This window comes from Bos grunniens, chromosome 4 (genome assembly GCF_055505025.1).
Source record: "Bos grunniens cultivar Pamir isolate PY7600 chromosome 4, Bosgru_T2T1.0, whole genome shotgun sequence".
NCBI lineage: Eukaryota > Metazoa > Chordata > Mammalia > Artiodactyla > Bovidae > Bos > Bos grunniens.
In genome coordinates this window covers 95,146,673-95,164,900 of record NC_141168.1, presented here as the reverse complement: position 1 = coordinate 95,164,900, position 18,228 = coordinate 95,146,673, and the positions used below count along the sequence as shown (strand labels likewise).

The window sequence follows — 18,228 nt, the reverse complement described above, 5'->3', positions numbered from 1 at the left end:
ACCTTCCTGTGGCTCAGCCACAAGACTTGCTTGCTAATATGAAGTCAGTCATTCCTCCCGAGTGCTTATCCATAATATATTTACAGCATTGGTGAAAGCTTGTTTAGAAATTAGTGTTTACTGTTTTTCTACAGTCTAGTATTAGTGTTTCTCCTAAGACCCTTCTGCTTCCAAGAGAATTATTTGAATGATTACGTAGATTTTTTTTTGTTAAGCATCCCTCCCCACCACTCTTTCTCCCTTCTTGTGCCATATATGAAGTGAAATGTATTTTCTTCTGGCCTTACACCTTCATTTCTTGGAAGCATTCACTAACACTTCTGAAATCCTGGAAGATGTTCACCCTTATTTCCTGCCTTTAACAAACCCCCCCCCCCCCCCAATCCCAGATGTTTTCTTGTCTAAGGCTTCATCTCTGCAGGCTGGGACAAATCTGAGCCAGAACATCTCACATGAAAATGGTCTGAAATTATTCAACTCAATGTATAACAAAGAAACTTTTGTTCAGGGATGCTTTAATAATGATGTGACTGTTCAAACAAGTAGTAAGGCTTTTGAGTGACCCATCTTTTGTAACACTTAGAATGCTGCTATTGCCACAGTTACAGCTGATTGAAAACACAGTCTCATGAAGGAGCAACCCACAAACCTAAGAAAATGCTTACAGAGTAACCTTTCCTTACCAGGTGATTTAACATTCTATAAATCTGAAACTCCAATACTTTGGCCACCTCATGCGAAGAGTTGACTCATTGGAAAAGACTCTGATGCTGGGAGGGATTGGGGGCAGGAGGAGAAGGGGACGACAGAGGATGAGATGGCTGGATGGCATCACTGACTCAATGGACATGAGTTTGGGTGAACTCCGGGAGTTGGTGATGGACAGGGAGGCCTGGCGTGCTGCAATTCCCGGGGTCACAAAGAGTTGGACACGACTGAGCGACTGAACTGAACTGAAGGGATATTACAGAATTGGGTGCTTCATTGCCAGAATTTCCATCTCTTCTGCCAAATTGGGGCCACGGTTACTTGAAGGTCACACCTGTTTGTCTCACTGAGGTTGTCAGTTTCTGAAGGATAGCAACTTATTACTTGTTTTCCTGGTGCCTTGTTGATATTTAGTCCTCTGTGACTACGTTCATTCAGTAAATCTAGGCAGCTAGAAATAAAGCAGCTAACATCTGCCTTGAAATGCATGTAAATAACATGTTAATTCTAAATTTCTAGATAATGTAATGGGTAGTGTTTATCATATGGGTTACATTCATTGTTTTGTACAGTGTTAATATTGAATGTAGGAATAGGACTGGCTAATGAGCATACCTCAGACTTGTTCAAGGAACTTTTTTTGTATGAAGAATGTGTTCACATCAAAGAAGTTTTGTTGGTAATAAAACAGCTACTGCTTACTGGGTATTTAGTCAGCACCAGATAGTCCACCAGAAGCTTTGTATAGGATTAGTTTAATCGTTGTTGTAATGACCCAGAAATTAGCCAATATTACCCCTGTTTCTGAAAATAAGAAGACAGAAACAAAAAGAAGTTAATTTGCCCACAACCCTACAGTTAGGAAGTATCACAGCCCAAACTGGAACCTCGATCTGTCTCCAAAACCTTTTCTCTTTGCGTTATTCTCTATTTACGTGGCTGGAAGTAAGGGGGAAAGTATATATTCTTATGTGGTTCAGTGTGACAAAGATAGAAAAAACTCTCCAGCCTCTTCCCAGTTTTTCTCCATGTCCTACAACCCACAGTGTCTATTTTTCTCCTACCTTTACTAAGAAATTGTATGTGTTTATAACTTGCAGGTGTATTTCCACTTTTTTTTAAACAAATGAAAAGTGTGCTAACACACTTGCACACTGTGTAATGGAATTTATATGATGCTTTGGTTTCTTTCCTCTTCTGTGGGGAAAAAAAAAAAAGATGTCTGAAATGTCTGAAATTCTCATATGTGTCCCTGTCAGCCCTTTGCCTACTCCTAATACCCTGGACTCTCCGCCGATTGCAATGGATTCCTAAGTAGCTTGCTTCCCGTCCGGCTCATTCAAGGCACCACCACCAATAAACAGTGAGCGCTCATCATCTACTGAAGGGTGAGACACGCTTTGTAAAGACAGAACTGATTCCCTTAAAAACCTGTCGGTGGCTCTCCACGGGCCGCAGAGAAGAGGCTCTGGTCTGGGCTGGAGGTCTACTTCCAGTTCCTCCCCATGAGCCGCAGAATAGAGGCCCAAGTCTGGTCTGGGAGGCTCTGACTTCTGGTCCCAGCCAGCATTTCCAGTCAGCCAGCCCTTCCCACATACTCTGCTCTAAGGTCACCTCACTGCTGATTCCCTAACATGCCAGTAACTTCTACCCCTCTGTTCCTGCTTTTCTGTCTTCTTGGAATGACCTCCCTTGGAAAAACACTCCTCTTTACTGAGTGTTTCTCTCCTTCCCAGATCTGATCAAGTGTCAACTTTCAAGAAACTTTCTTCTACCCTATCCAGGAGGGGAGTACAGGCCCCAGTAAACATGTTTATTCCTGTCCATCAACAAGGGTGATAAGGACAGTCTTTCCTCATGAGTTGCTGGTACAATTGCTGACATCCTCTAACGTTCTCCAATCTCCTTGTTAGCCCTGATCCCTCCCCGCACCCCTAAATTAACGTCTTTGCTGCTTCATCTAGAGCTCCATGAAATACCCTAAAGCCAGCACCTTTTCCACGGCTTTCTAGTTCAGCGTTTGTTAATCTATTTGACCCGTTCTCCTCCTATACTATAAATTAACTAGTATTAGTTTACTTTTGCTTCTCGAGACCGTGACCCAGTGTCTTGCGCTTAGTGTGTGCTCAGTGCGTACTGAGTTGAATTCAGCTTGATCTCTAAGTTATTTTAGGTAGATTTATTTCCCTACTTGACTAATCCTTCCTGGCAATGTGAGGTGATGTGGCACTAAGCACACATAGTCGTAACCAAGGGCAGAAGGTCTTTAAATGTTTTCAGTCTCAAGCTGCTTGACATTCTGATGAATGCTATCAACCAAGAAAAAAAAAAAAATTGTTCGTATGTACGTGTTACAAATTTTGCAAACCATTCCTGGATTCTCTTTGAAACCCTTGACTTCCAACTGTGTGCTTTAAGAGAATGCTATTTGTGTTTTATTGCAGGGGAATAGCTCATTTTTGAGTGTTGTAACTTTGGGGGTAATGTTTTCCTTGACATTTGACTCTCTTGTCTTAGGTACACTTCTTGACTGAGTTGGATATTTGATGATCTTAAGGAATTTCATTTTCCTTTAGGTCTGAAACTAATATTATGGTTATATTTTAAAATATCCCTTATCTTTTAGACACGGGTACTGAATTATTTCTAACACTGGCTTTAATCTAATTTTGTGACAGTGAGGGCAGAGACTGAGTAAGAATATTAATGAGACAAAACTCACCATGCTGTTAACAGTTTAAACTGGGCAGTGAGTACATAGACTTCGTTAGACTTATTCTCTTCGAGATTTTTCCGTAATGAGGTTTTGAAAAGGAAGGTTTGAGACTTCCCTGGTGGTCCAGTGGTAAGACTCTGTGCTCCCAATGCAGGGGACCCAGGTTTAATCCCTGGTCAGGGAACTACAGCCCACGTGCCACAATTAAGGCATCCTGCATGTAGCAAGTAAAATCCTGTGCAGCCAAATAAATTTTAAAAAATAAAGAAATAAAAAGGAAGGTTTGGAAGTATTACAGCCTCTTAAGAAATTGTTGTTTCAGTTTTTTAAAAAAAAGAAAGCAATATGGATACAAATGTTCTTTCTCTGTTCTTGGAGTTTAGCTTATGCAGTTATCCATTTAATGTTAAAACAGTTACACCTAAATCTGCAAAAGATTGTCTTGTGAACAATGCATTTGCATAAACTGTTCATGTCACACTTTAACTTCTCCCCCGAATGAAGAAGGGGTAGGTGGCATATCTCAGCACTGTGTCACAGGCTTATGAATATCCTGATGTCAGTTAATCTTCATCCTTTTTGAACTCTGACAGAGTAATTTGCAGACAAGTCTGAACAAGGGGTACAAATGTATTTCGTTTAACTGAGAAAATCAAGATATGAATGAAGTAGAGAGACCGATTTTCTTCTCCGTCTCATAGACCACGTCAGAAGACGTTTCCAAAGAAGGAGTACTTTGGTAATGTTGTGAGCAGCATCAGTGTAGTTAGAACAAATATCTCAGTGTAGGAAAATGAGGACCACACTCAGGTGTGCCTGACACACCCGTCCTCAGGGTTTGCTTAACTAAATGCTCATTTTGACACCTGCTTTCTGAATTCTAAAACTTTATAACTTGTGTGTCCTGATGTTTACATTTCTTGTATGATGTTTTGGACTTTTGAAATGTTAATATATCCAGAGGCCAACATGAAATATTTTGGTATCATTTATAATCTTGCAGATTTTTTTTTTTGGAAAGGTTTTTAAAGCATATTTAGTTAAGCTTTAAAGCCAAGCCTTCACAATATCTAAGGCAATGCAGCCAATCCAGTCTCATTGCCAGGTCATGTTGAAGTACACACTCGGGTGCTTCCAACTTCAACTCATATGTATTTATATTAGCTAGGTCACTGTGGAATTTAAAACTCTAGGCTGCTGCCTTTTTATCTCTGAGTATAGTAAAGCAATTGCAATAATTAAAAATAGAAAGCTATTTCTGCATCAGAAGGGAAAGGTAGTGTTTGCCTTCCCAATAAATACATTTAAGGTAGAAAATCGGTGTTTTTACGTCTTGTTATCTGATTGTCTTTTGCTGGGTTTTTAGAACAACCCAGCAGACAAAGCAGCCCTTAAAACTACATTCATCAGCCTCTGAGTAAAATCTCTTCCTGGTCTGTTGATTGTGGAGTATAGCAGTCCCATTAAGTAGCCTCTTCTGACCTGGTGGGAAATGATTATGGATGAGCCCTGGGAGACAGCCAAGCACAGCCCCATAGCCCTGAGAATTAGAGTGGCAAAGCCAAGGCTCTGTGATGAGGTGGCTTTTCCAAGGCAATCTCTCTTGCTTTCACTTTGTTCATATATAAAACAGGGATGGTAACCAAACTTACATGTGACTTTGAGGATTCTTGAGGATGCCCTGTGAACTATAAAGTGTTATATAAAAACTAATTGATATTTTTAGGGCCAATTCTCCCTGTTTTTACAGTTGAGAAGTAGATGAATAACAGTTGTAGGCCTAGGTAATAAGTCATTTTAAAGTAAAATTGTATAGAAATTAGTATTCATATAAGCCCTTCTCCCTACATTTTGGAAGAGATTCATTTTTCAAGAGAGACTTTCATAAAAGATATAATTCTAATAACTATCTCAGGATTAACATTATTTATATATATATATATGTGTATGTATATATGTATATTGATAAGAAAGATCTTGGTGCGTATCTGTTGTTTTCAGCAAATCCCAAATGATATATGTGATCTTTGTCTTCAAGAGGCTTCCAGTGTCCTCTAGGAGACCTGCCAGTCTCTGACACAATAAGGACTAGAGTCCTTTGCCTGTTCAAGTGGCTGTCTGGCTCCTTCCAGTCTTTCAACTTTAATTTGAACAATGTGGTTATTCCCCTATCCACCCACAGGTTTCCTGCTCCCAGAGTGCCCTCCTCCACACATTTCTGCATCACATTTTACTCAAATCCTTCTCAGCTCCTCCTTCAAACAGCCTTCTCCAATGCCTAATCTGAGCAACACAGTCCACATGTGTAGGTTCCCGAATGGGTGGCGCTCAATGGGAGGGTCAGAGAAAATGAGATTCTGAACAGAGTCTGGAAGGATTGGTGAATTTGAGCAGGTGAGCCAGAAAATGGAAAACATTCCAGGGAGAACAACCCCTAAGAAAACAACTCCATAATATACTATAACATAAATATTTATAAAATAAATATTGCCTATAATTTTCTGGCTGACCGTCTTAGAACTAGAAATCTTTAAGTCGTAGAAGTGGTAGATTATATTTTAAAGCACACTGGGTTTGTTGTTGTTCTCAAGTAGTTTATGACATCACATGTTTTCGACTAAACTGAAAATTATAAAGCAGTATCTTTAGAATTGTTGGTAGCAGGAAAGTTAATAATGGACATGAAGCAATGGAAGAAAAAAATCATATACTTATTAGAATATTGTGTCCTTGAATACAAACTGATTCAAAATTATCCAAAATAGTTAAAATATCAATAGTCAAAACATCTAGACAATCAAATGAGTAGGAAATTGTTTATGAAATTTATTTTGCAAATGAAATATAATCCATGGAACCTGTTTTTATCTATACAGTACCTTTAAAGAATTTTATTCTCTGATTTTTTTTCCAATTGGATTGTTCTGATTTTTTTCCTACTTTTATTGACGAATGGAATAGACTGAAATAGTTAAACCTGAGAGATGCAACTCAGGGATTTAGTAATCAGATTAATGTGAATCATTTTAATGCGGGATTGTGATTGTCATTAGGAGTTTCCACAACATTTTTTCCTTTATATCTACTGGGGAAAAAAATTTGTGATAATTTAAAATAATTTCTAAATTTTTTAAAATATAAAATCTACCACTATCAGCAGTGTATACAAGAATATTTTTCATTCTTAGCTCACTCTGATTTCTGTGCTGGGGCCATGGGTCTCTTCAACAAGTATCTTTTGGGCAGTTAAATACCAGCTAGAATGAACTGACCTGTTCTAAATTTGGCATGTGATGAGTGAAGAGTGCCAGAAAATGTTCTGATAGTCATATTTGTAAACTATTTTGAAAATAAAAGGTTTAGATAACTCACCGAATGACCCATTCTTTTGACAAACACCAAAGAGAGTGCGTTCATTGTTCTTGCCTGATTTTTTAACTGGAGGTGTAGCCTTTGGTATTTTTTGTTTTGTTATCTTTAATTATCTTAATTACAGAAATGATGTATTAATAGGAAAACAATAATAACAAATTTGTGAGAGATGTAGAATTATGTTTCCTCTTCTCATAATCCAACTTATTTTTATGTTAGATGACGACTTTCAGAAAATAATTGTTAGATGCACTGTTATTTTGAGGAGTACTAAGTAAATCTGAAGACAACCACTGGGCAGAGAAGGGTAACAGTAATGAATATTAACTCTTCGCACTGTGGAGACTTTATCATAAGCCACTGCGAGGTATGCAATTTTATAATATTCTACTGTTATCCTTTTTCACATATTCACACAAAAGACTTGAATGGTTTTCAAACCAGCCTCTATGGCTTCCTGGATTTGTGACCATTTCTAAGAAAAAAAAAGAACAGGACATACGTTCTTCTCAGTATACAAGGTAATAGAAAGGGGTTATTGTAAACAGGAAGGAGAAGCCCGTGTTTCTGGTACAGAGGAAGCTGCTGGCTAGAGGAAAGGATGCCACTTCTCCGAGTGGAGGAGTGTGAAGATGGTGTTTACATTAGGGTCGAGCCTCTGCAGGAAGCAAGTTGAGCACTGGCTCCCATAGTACCAGAAACCAGGGAGCCATAAATTTCCTACTATTTACATGTCCATGAGAGTCAGGATTTCTGTTAAATCCTCTTGCTAAAGATGAATGTGTTTGTCCTTACTAGAACTCCACAGAGAACTATTTGGCGTTTTGGAGGTAACATATGCTAATTTAGTTTATCCAAGTGCTGAACTAGACATTAAAATTAATATTTATGCTTCACTTTCTCTTAACTCTAAACCCATAAAATCCATAAGGCAAATAATGAAAAAGCTGCCGTCAAGGATCGTGTAAATTGTTACCCTACAATTTTGGTTGGTTCTTTGGAGGAAGTGCATTCTGAGGAGACAGTTGATGGGTTCTGGCCCTGGCTGTTCTGTGTTTGATTTTTCCTCTTTGATCTCTGCTGTTATCACCAAGGTTAGAATGGAATGCATGGCCTCAGACAAGTGGCATGACATCTCAGAGTCTTATCAGAGTCTATCAGAGTCTTAAGCTTATCAGAGTGGGTCTGGGTTTAGTTCTTCGGGTTTCAAAGTGTTCCAAGCTTCATGGATAGCCATTATAAGTTAAAAAGTAAAAAACAACAACAACATACATCGAATTGTTAAAGCATTACTAAACACAATTTGAAACTCAAATTCATCATGTGATGGACTTTAACATACTGGAGACCATTCCTTCTTAACTCACACTGCCAGGTAATTTTGTGCAGTGCGTGGCTCAGAAGTCCACCTGCTAGAAAGTGAGCACCAGGCCTCTTATCTATGCATCTTGTCTGGTCCCCACTGCATCCCTATTGCCCAGAACCAGATAGGGCTTCCCGGGTGCCGCTAGTGGTTAAGAATCCGTCTGCCAGTGCAGGAGACGTTAGAGACTTGGGTTTGACTCCTGGATCTGGAAGATCCTCTGGAGGAGGGCATGGCAACCCACTCCAGTATTTTTGCCTGGAGAATCCCATGGACAGGGGAGCCTAGCAAGCCCCAGTCTACAGGGTTGCAAAGAGTCAGACAAGACTGAAGTGACTTAGCACAGCACAGTGTATGTGTAATAAGTGAATGCAAAGAAGTTATTCTCTATATATTTAGGCTTTTTTAGAAAGTATACATGAGAGTTTGTAATTGTGCTCTGGTCTTCTTTCCCCCTTTTAATTTGAGTTTGTATGCTGCTGCTAGGTCACTTCAGTCGTGCCCGACTCTGTGCGATCCCACAGATGGCAGCCCACCAGGCTCCCCCGTCCCTGGGATTCTCCAGGCAAGAACACTGGAGTGGGTTGCCATTTCCTTCTCCAATGCATGAAAGTGAAAAGTGAAAGGGAAGTCGCTCAGTCATGTCCGACTGTTTGCGACCCCATGGACTGCAGCCCACCAGGCTCCTCTATCCATGGGATTTTCCAGGCAAGAGTACTGGAGTGGGGTGCCATTGCCTTCTCCGTGAGTTTGTATGATTCACTCCTTTAAAATCGTACCTGGGAATGCAGTCTCATATAAGTGTGCTGTGTCCCATAAGTCCCAGGGCTAAGACTGGATACTTATATCCAGTGTATGCTCTCCTCATTGTGAAATAGGCATGTGTAACTTTGTGTGTGTGTGCAACTCTTCAAATAAAGCTTCATCTGCTAGACAGGCTTGGGCAGGTTCCCTCCTGGGAGAATGGGGGCAGGAGTGGCCTGGGAGAACTCACAAGTGAGAAGACATTTGGATTTCTGCCCACCACCAAGTTTGACCTTCAGGTCCATTCCCATGTTTTTTAAGCCACTGCTCCAAAGCAATATTCTACCACTAGCTACCAGTCTTTTTTGTTTTGTTTTTCAGAAAATTCTGTTTTCTTTTCCTTGATTAATATGCTAAGAGAGGAACAGATTTCAATCCCCCTTGCCATAATAACTTACCATCTAATCTTCTGTTTGTACTGATAGTCATAAACATTCCCATCACTTTTGTGTTTGATACAAAATTAGCCTAAATCAACTGCGCCCTGGCATTTGACACCACTCCCTGCTAATTTTTTAAACTTAATTTTTTTCGGTTCACATCAAAGTTAAGGGTACAGAGATTTCGTATATACCCTCTGCCCACATACATAGCCTCCTCATTATCATCACTCCTCACCAGAGCTAATCAGTGATACATTTGTTTTGTCTAAAACTGACATTATTGTTTGGCAAACAAAAATAAATCACTCAAGGAAATATCTGCCTGATTGCTGCTCTGATATGTGTAGACCCCTGTGTACAATTTTCAGTTCTTGAGAGCAAGGCCCATCTTTGGCTTTGCTTGCCTTTTTTCCTCTGTAGTATGGGGTCTTCCAACCTTGACACTGGAAATTTTGAACCAGATAACCTTTTGCTGTAGGGGGCTCTCCTACAACATTATAGATGGTTCAACAGCATCCCTGGCCTCAACCTACTAGATTCCAGTAGCACCCCAATCCTCCCAGCATGACAAACAAAAATGTCTGCAGACACTGCCAAATGTCCCTTGGGGAAGAAAATTAAATTAACCCTGGAGTGAAGCCACTGCTGTGGCGCAGTGCTTGACACAGAGTAAGCTCCCCTCAAATGCTTGATAAATTAATAAATATGTTTAAACCACAGCTAGACATTTAATCATTGGGTATTTCTCTGTTTCATGCTACCATTTCCTCTAAATTCTCCGAATTTACAGCTTGAAGTTTCGTAGTAGGTATGCAGCTCTTATCACCATCCTCTTGTAGATAAAAATTCTAAGGGTCTCATCTAGCACAAAGGTTTTAGGACATTTTGTTAGTAAAACACCCTGAGATGTTATGTTTGAGGGATGGCTTTTCTAAAAACTGAAGTATATACAGTGTGTGTAGTTGAAGGTGTGTTTGTGTTTTTCAGAGTGTTGAGATATAAGAATGACATCAGCAAGATTAGGCCATCTGGGAAGCTGAGAGGGGTGGTCAGTTGCTGGGGGAAGGGAAGGGCCCAGGAGAGATTGCATCTGGGGAAAGTGGAAGCTCCCAGAGAAGGAGGTGTGCTTGCCCCAGGGACTTTGTATAGAGTTCATTAAATAGATAGCATGAATGGATAAGCAGAGTGAAACTATTTAGGAGTTATTTATACTTCTTGGGAGTTTTTGAAAATAACTTCATTGAGATGAAATAAAGGACATGATGTAATCATCTTATTTCAATGAAGAGGTTGTACAGTGATACTTAAAATGTAATTTCTGAAATATTTTAATTAAAAGGGAAGCAAAAATACAGTATTCAAAAACAAGATAAAGTTTAAGACATGAAATAGATTTGGAAATGTTATAATGAAAATTTAATCCTGATGCTTGTATGTCTTCTTAAGGAAGATTTAGATGAACATAATTAACTCTTAGTGTATTTTTTTTCACAGCACAATTCCTTAGGCTTTTGATCCCTCTTTCTTATAAAGTCATTGCTTAGCACAATTTAAGTTCCAACTGTTAATGTTCCTCACTGGAAACTATTGTTGTAAAATTTTGAGAAGACAACTGTAGTTTATTGTTTTGTACTTTTTAAGATAAATATTTTTGTTCTTTGATTTCATTGATTATAAAAGTAAAGAGGATATGATATGAATATAACAATAATATTTATATTAAAGAATATTTGACTGTATTTAAAAACATTCTTCTTTTATAGATAGGCTACTTAGTTTAAATTTTAATGTTATTGCAATTATTATAAATACTGAAAGTTATGTAGAATTTGCTGGGAGATAGAATGAAGCTTGTTGTAGAGGCTGGGTGATTTTGATTCCGGAGAGGAATCATGATAAAGATATTGACCAAACTAATGTTATGCTGGGCAACAAAATTGTGTATTATTATTATAGGTATATATTTAGTTTATTGCTTTAGAATGTTCATAATTTAAGGTTTCACAGAGCAATTTAATTTCTTTTCTTTTGAGAGAATGATGCTGCAGTATTATCAACCCAAATGATCCCAAGACAATGTTTTATACAGGATTTTATGATGTTTGTTCTTGCAGTTTTAGCTTTAATGGAAGGGAGAATAGTTTATAATTATGGACATATTTTTAGTTCTTTTTATGGAAATTATTTTACCTATTTGGAAGATAGAATAAAAGGTAATTCTTGAAACTTGCTCCTAAACACAGAGTATTTCCCTAGAATATTGCAGTGAAGTGGCTCAGTAATATTTTGAGTTTTGTGCGCTGGTGTTATTGCATCTTTACAACACACTTTATTCTTTGGGTATAATTTTGTAGGGCAACAGTATTATACCCAAAGGATAAAGTGTGCCTGGGAAATCCCATGGACAGACGAGCCTGGTGGGCTGCAGTCCATGGGGTCACAAAGAGTCAGACACAACTTAGCGACTAAACAACAGCAAAAATAATTTTTAGTATCAGAATCAATCAGAAGTCTTTTTGTTTCCATTGTCTTAAGTAATATTGATTGTACACAGAGAGTTTCACTTTGGAGTTTGGTATTTTTTCTTTTCTTTCCTGCTGTAGACACATAGTTTTGAAATTTGGGCAGAATGCTCTGCAGTTACTTTATTTGAAAAATGCTAAGTGAAAAACTGCCTTTCTTTGAGTATATTTTCATCTTCTTCTCAAGTTTGTGTGTTGAGCCATGGGGAATGCTTTGGAACTGCATTCCCTGTCATGATAGCCACTAGGCATGTTGGCTGTTTCAGTTTTAATTAGTAAAAATTAAATAAAACGAAGCACTTTCTTCCTCATTCACACTAGCCACACTTCAAGGATGCTACAGGTGTCTAGTGGCTACCATATGAGACAGTGCAGATACAGAACATTTTCACTGCCATACACAGCAGTGTTAGGTACACCTTTCCAGGATGGGTGTGGGCAGACTACAGCCTGGAGGCCCATTTTGAGCTTGTATTTATTTTGTAAATGAAATTTTACTGGAATGCAACCAGGACCACCTCTTTGCATTTTGCCTGTGGCTACTTTCAGGCTGTAACAGCGAAACTGAAGTTAGACTAGAGACCTGGTAGCTCGCAGAGCCTAAAATACTACCTTTCTGTCCCCTTCTGGAAAAAGATTGTGACCCCACTTTAGAGGATCCATATTCATAATGTCGAGGTTGTTTGAATAGCAGTTATTCTATGTGTAGAATATATTAGCGGTATTAAATGCCTTACATAAAATAGGTTATCATACTTGAGAGATGAGCCAGACCAGGACAGGCAAGATCTCTTAATTACTAGTTGAGAACAGGCTTCCCCTAGGAGGGACAACTGGAAGATATGTCTGTCTCTGATTGATCAGACACTTTCCAAAATGGAGAGAATTAAAGAAGAGTATAAGGGAAGGCAACACACCAGGTGTCAGTCTACTCAAGGTGGGCAGGGCAAGTGGCAGAATTAGTCTACAGTAGCCGTGAGACCCCTCAGTGCTGCCGGCCCCTCGTCACACTGCTGCCCAGAGTCTGGTTGGAAGTGAGAGATGGAATGTGAAAAGGGCGTGAGATCAGTTAGCCATTTAGGCTCAAATAGAAATTGGTTTAAAATTGTTATTTCATTAATAGAGGACCTGGTCTCTAATGTTTGATTAAGTGGATCATTTTAGTATTTTTATGACCTCATCTTCTAACATTTCCAATTTTACATACAATTTTTTAAAAATATGTACTGTTTTAAACCATGGAGTATTTCCATTTTGGTGGGACATGAGCTTATTTTTCTCTGTGAATGTTTGAGTTACAGTGTTCTGAATGGAAGCCAAATTATCATGCTGTTAGTGGATATCAAGTTATAAATTGTAATGCAGTCTTATAACTGTGAGCTTTTTTGGTTGGCCTAGGAGAACTGCCGTTGTTGCTCTTCTGCTGTGACTTGCCCAGGTTTAGGCTGGTGGAGTTTCTTAGTCTATGTGTCCTTGCTCTTCTTCGGCCAGGAGTCAGTGAATGCCTTATAAAGGCTGACCCTCTCTGGAGCAGATTATAATGTAGCACCGGAGCTAAATTTAGAGAAAAGCCAAGCCTCTGCTCCAAATAGTAACAGCTAAGTGATAGAAACTTTTGGTGAACAGAATATCTTCTCTTAGTCTTTCAATACCACTAGGTGAATCTCTATTTGTGTGTGTTTGTTTATTTTAATTTTTGATGTTGTGTATGTCAAAAATCTTTGCATACTTTTTTTAAACATTTATGTGTTCTTAACTTATTTTCCACATAGAATATGTTCAGGTTGTATAAAACAAGCCCACATAACTGAACTTTGAAGATACAAACTTTCCTGTTTAAAGCTAAAGAAGGTATTATAAACAGAGCTAAAGAATTTTTAAAATAGAGTAATTCACTCCTAGGTAGGTTGTGTTTGGTGGTAATTCTCCATTAGCAGGAAAATTTAAATAAGATAATAAGGTAATTAGAGAATTCTATGTATTTATACTGTAGACTCTAATAGAAGGGGCACACACTTTAAAAATATTTTTAAATTCTGAAATAAAAACATCTTTGGCAAAGGGTAATGCCTTCCTTACATATTCAGCTACTGGAGAAGTTTCAGGCTCTATTTTTGGTTTTTGTATCTCAGTACAAGACCCAAACCCTTTAACAGGTATTTTTTTCTTTGCTAACACAAGAAAATATTTTGTATGGCATTTGTTGTGTTTGGGGAGGTATGGAAACATTAAGGAAACCACATGCACACTTAGGTATATTCATTACTTGTGCCCCAGTGGAAACGTTTGCTGATCTAGAGTGAATCTGTTGAAAATGCCAACAGGGAAAATCCTGAATGAGAGAATTTTTCTGTAAATATTAGAAACTCTATTTCCAGTGCCTCTCAAGTGAAATAAGGTTTCACTGATTAAGGTTATTGCATTTGTAACTGTTTCACTATGCAGCTGCTGCCGCTACGCGTACACCTGTCAATCCCTCCTCTACTCTTGACCTAGGGGAGCCCCACTGTTGTTTCACCTGCCTCATTGTTCTGTAAATGTTTGTGTTTTATCTCTGCTGGACTCTGTGCCTTTTGAGGGCTTGGAATCTAGCTTAGTCACCTTTATATCTAAAAGCAGAATGTAGTAAGTTCACTTTATAAGACTGGTAAAAATTCTCTCTCTTTAACCATGAAAGAAATTACTTCTGGGCTTTGTTACTTTATTTTTAATGAATTTCACTTGTGAAATGGCGATTCAAGTTTTTCCATGATAAATAGATTGCTTTCTGTGTGAAAGTAGATGTTTCTCTTCTTTCACGGGATGGGTGGGAAGAAAGTTTTGGTACATAAATTGAATAATAATTTTTCCACATTCTTGAGAATGTTTTTTAATTATAATTTTTAAAAACTTTGAAAGAGAAATAATTTGCTTGACATTATCTTGAATTGTTTGGTCTTCATAACTTAGGCAATCTAGATACAGTTTCAGATTGTAATATTTATGTCAGCAAGGTTATTCTCAGTTTGTAAAAGCTCATTTTAGAGCAGGTTTTTCACTTTTTAAAAAGATAATTTATGATATTTTAAATTATTAAGTCCAGTAGAAGAATTAAAAAGCCCACGTATGCATCCTCTGAAGTAAACAAACAAATGAAAAACTGTTTCTTGTCTCATTCTTAAATGTTCCTTGCCTAGAAAAGCAAATATTACATGTACCTCCTTTTAACCAAAAAATTATGCTTTGCACTCTTTTATTCAATTTGCTTTTTTCCTTCACAATTTCCCTTGAACATCTTTCTCAGTATGACAGCTTATTGACAATTATTTATTCAATACTTGCTCTCAGTGTTGTTTTAGGTGCTAAAGATACAATTTTGAGTAAAACCTGCGAAGTCCCTGCCCACGGGGTGGTTACACTGTCATCAGGGGAATAGACCATGGCAAACAAATACTAAAAAATGCCAGGGGCTGCTATGAGCAATGAAGAGAAATAAAGCTAGAGAAAGACACGGAGCCTTGTTAGTCGGGATGGCCTGGGAATTTCTCTGAAAAGGAGGTGTTTGTGTGCAGAGAGTAAAGCCACATGAATGCCTTGGGAAAGAGTCTTCCCAGAAGAAAAATGACCTTCCCTGGCCCAGTGGGAAAAGCAGAGGGCTGGGTGACTAGAGGGGTGAGTGATGGGAAAACATAAGTGTAGGAAGCTTGATCAGAGAGGTAGCAGGGCCGTATGTAGTACATTTGCATCTAATTCATTTTGTAACGCTTCATAGTTCCATTCAATGGCTTATTATAACTTATGGAACCAGATACAGGTTTATGGGTATTTGACTTTTTCATTTATTTATGCATCCAACAATGTTGCAACTAAATCCTTTTATATACACATGCGTATATTTACATACGTGGGTATAACTAGAAGAAATTCCTTGTAAAGGAATTGCTGGACCATAGGTTTTGTACATGTAAATATTTATATTCACCAAATGCTTTCCAAAAGTATTGCATGGAGTTTATCCCTTATGCCAAAGTTTATGTCTATGGTTATTATCCTTGTGTCTTTTGTCAACACTAGATATTATTAAACTTTAAAAGTTTTGCTAGTTCAGTAGTTACAATTATCTCATTTTGAAAAGTATATTTAGATGACTAAAGTCAAACATACTTACTGGAAATATATTATATGGGCTGTTTATTTGAAGCACATAATCTTTATTTTTTTGTTTTCAGAAATTTTATGAATAAGCATCAGAAGCCAGTGCTAACAGGCCAGCGGTTCAAAACTCGGAAAAGGGGTAAGTTGTGTTGTGTTTGTGTGTGTATGGCGGGGGCAAGGAGGGCAGGGAGGTGAGGAATGTTATTTAAAGTTCTAATCAATATATAAGTTTGGAGATTGTCAAATTTAACAATATAAAACCAGTTATTTTACTAGCAAAGGCCAGTTTCTTCAGGAATAGCCCAAAGAAATTGCAATTCTGGATATTTGAACTATGGGGCAAATCAGAACAAGGATGAGGAACTTGCTCTAGTAGAGAAAAGAGGGAAGCTGAGAGGGGCTGTAATAACCCAAGAGTCACATTAGGAAGCTGGAAGTCCAAAGTATGGAGGCTTCTCATAGGTTGCACTGGTACACTCTCTGATTGGCTGGGCTTTGGTTAGGTGGAGAAAAGTTTTCTTCTTCCTTCTGGATAGTAAAGTAGGCAACAGCTTTCTGTTGGAGACTAGAGATGAGGGCATTAAGTCTCTTCCTGTTTGGAATAATTGATGGTGCATGAGAGGGTGTAAGAGCTCCTCCTACAGGCATGTCTGGACTCCAGTTGTAGCTGAAGTGAAGTGAAGTGAAAGTCATTCTGTCATGTCCGACTCCTTGCAACCCCATGGATTATACAGTCCATGGAATTCTCTGGGCCAGAATACTGGAGTAGCTAGCCGTTCCCTTCTCCAAGGGGATCTTTACCAGCTGAGCTACCAGTGAAGCCCACTTCTATGTGAGGTTTCTTAATTCCACAAAGAAGAATTAGTATTATCTTTGTTTCCACCTAACCTCACTAATTCCTGTCTTTTGAGCTCTGACTGTAAAATCTAAAGTTCTGCATTCCAGCTTCAGAACTGCCAGTTATTTAGGAGTTTGATTTTTGAACAAGGCATTTAACTTGTCTGAGCTTTGTGTCTTTAGCTACAAAATGAGGGTAATTATGTCTGTTCAGGTTGCCTTAGTCTCATGTGAGGCTATGAAGGCAATTGATAAACTTCACTATTTTTGACATTTGCCTTTGCACTTGTGGTTTTTGCTTTATTTATGTTTTTAAGAAAATGTTCATATGCAAAGATAGTAAAGCTAAGAGATGTAAAAGGAAAGAGATATAAAAGAGCTGTAACCATTTCAGAATTTTAGAAAGTCGAATGAAATTTACCTAAATATCTTTAAAACTTTAAAATTCATATTTTCAAGTGTCTTTTATTGTGGGAAAAGTAGTGATAAAGCCAGTTTGATGGTGGCTGTTAAAACATCTGTATGTGAGTGACTCCTTTCATGTTCATCTTACCATTTCTCTGTATAAAGAATTTTTAAGTATTCTAAATATTTAACCAGTTTTGCATAATTACACAGAAATCCTCTTGGATTTAAGAATAGTTGAGCTAAAACTTGATTGGAAAACTTTTCAAAGTATGAAATATGGCATGACTAACACTGAGGAGAGTGACTGAAAAATATTTAAGGAAGTATCATATGTAAAGATAAAGTGTGATTGAGTATCTTTGTGAAGGCCTCACTGCTGATTATGAAACAGAAGCTATGTAATGGTTGTCTAGCACTAAATTATTGGATTGTTAACCTGTGTCAGATGCCTTTGGCATTCCCCACCAGTGTCTGTAGCTGAGGGTCTCTTGTAGTGCTGTCTGTGTAAGAAGCAGCCAAGTGTGGTCAAGTAGAAAGAAAAGGTTTCTCAATACAATGGGTCAATTGAATAAGAAGAGATTATAAGAATCACTCAGTAGCAGTAAGGCTAAATTTAACTATAAATGCTGCCTGCCAAAAAACTTCACATTCTCTCTAAAAAATGAAAAAAAAGTTTTAAAAACCAAAAAGGTAGTTATTTTGTACAGTATTTCTGTCTTATATGCTTTTATGTTTTTATTTTTTGCATCCTTGACTCATCCCCATAAACGAAGTACAAGTATAGCCTGAACCACCGCCTGTGTTTAGTCCTTTTAGAAACTGTGTCCCCACTTACACAATGAGGATTGAAATCTGGAAGCAGAGAGCCATCCAAGGTGCCGAAACCAGTATGCATTCTTTGTCTCATTGTGTAAAGCAGTCTTGGGAAAAAAATAAATAAATAAATGACGTCGTTGATTTCCAAAGGACTTAATCAGAAAT

General features: G+C 38.0%; 1 protein-coding gene and 1 non-coding gene across 7 annotated transcripts in view; both read left to right on the top strand.

Moving 5' to 3' along the window:
* Positions 1-18,228, top strand: part of BZW2 (basic leucine zipper and W2 domains 2) — a 62,249-nt gene that overhangs the window by 906 nt on the left and 43,115 nt on the right. For 4 of the 6 annotated variants that reach the window (XM_086397519.1, XM_086397520.1, XM_086397523.1 and 1 more), the window contains exon 2: positions 16,077-16,141. In XM_086397519.1, coding sequence (XP_086253645.1) covers positions 16,084-16,141 — 58 coding nt within the window. In that variant the 5' untranslated portion in view covers positions 16,077-16,083. Of the gene's footprint in view, positions 1-1,972; positions 2,097-15,468; positions 15,520-16,076; positions 16,142-18,228 lie in introns of those variants that run through there. The other 2 variants (XM_086397525.1, XM_086397524.1) reach the window with 2 other exon arrangements.
* On the top strand, positions 3,537-3,608 carry TRNAG-CCC (transfer RNA glycine (anticodon CCC)). Its single transcript has one exon. It is a non-coding gene; the product is annotated as a tRNA-Gly (tRNA).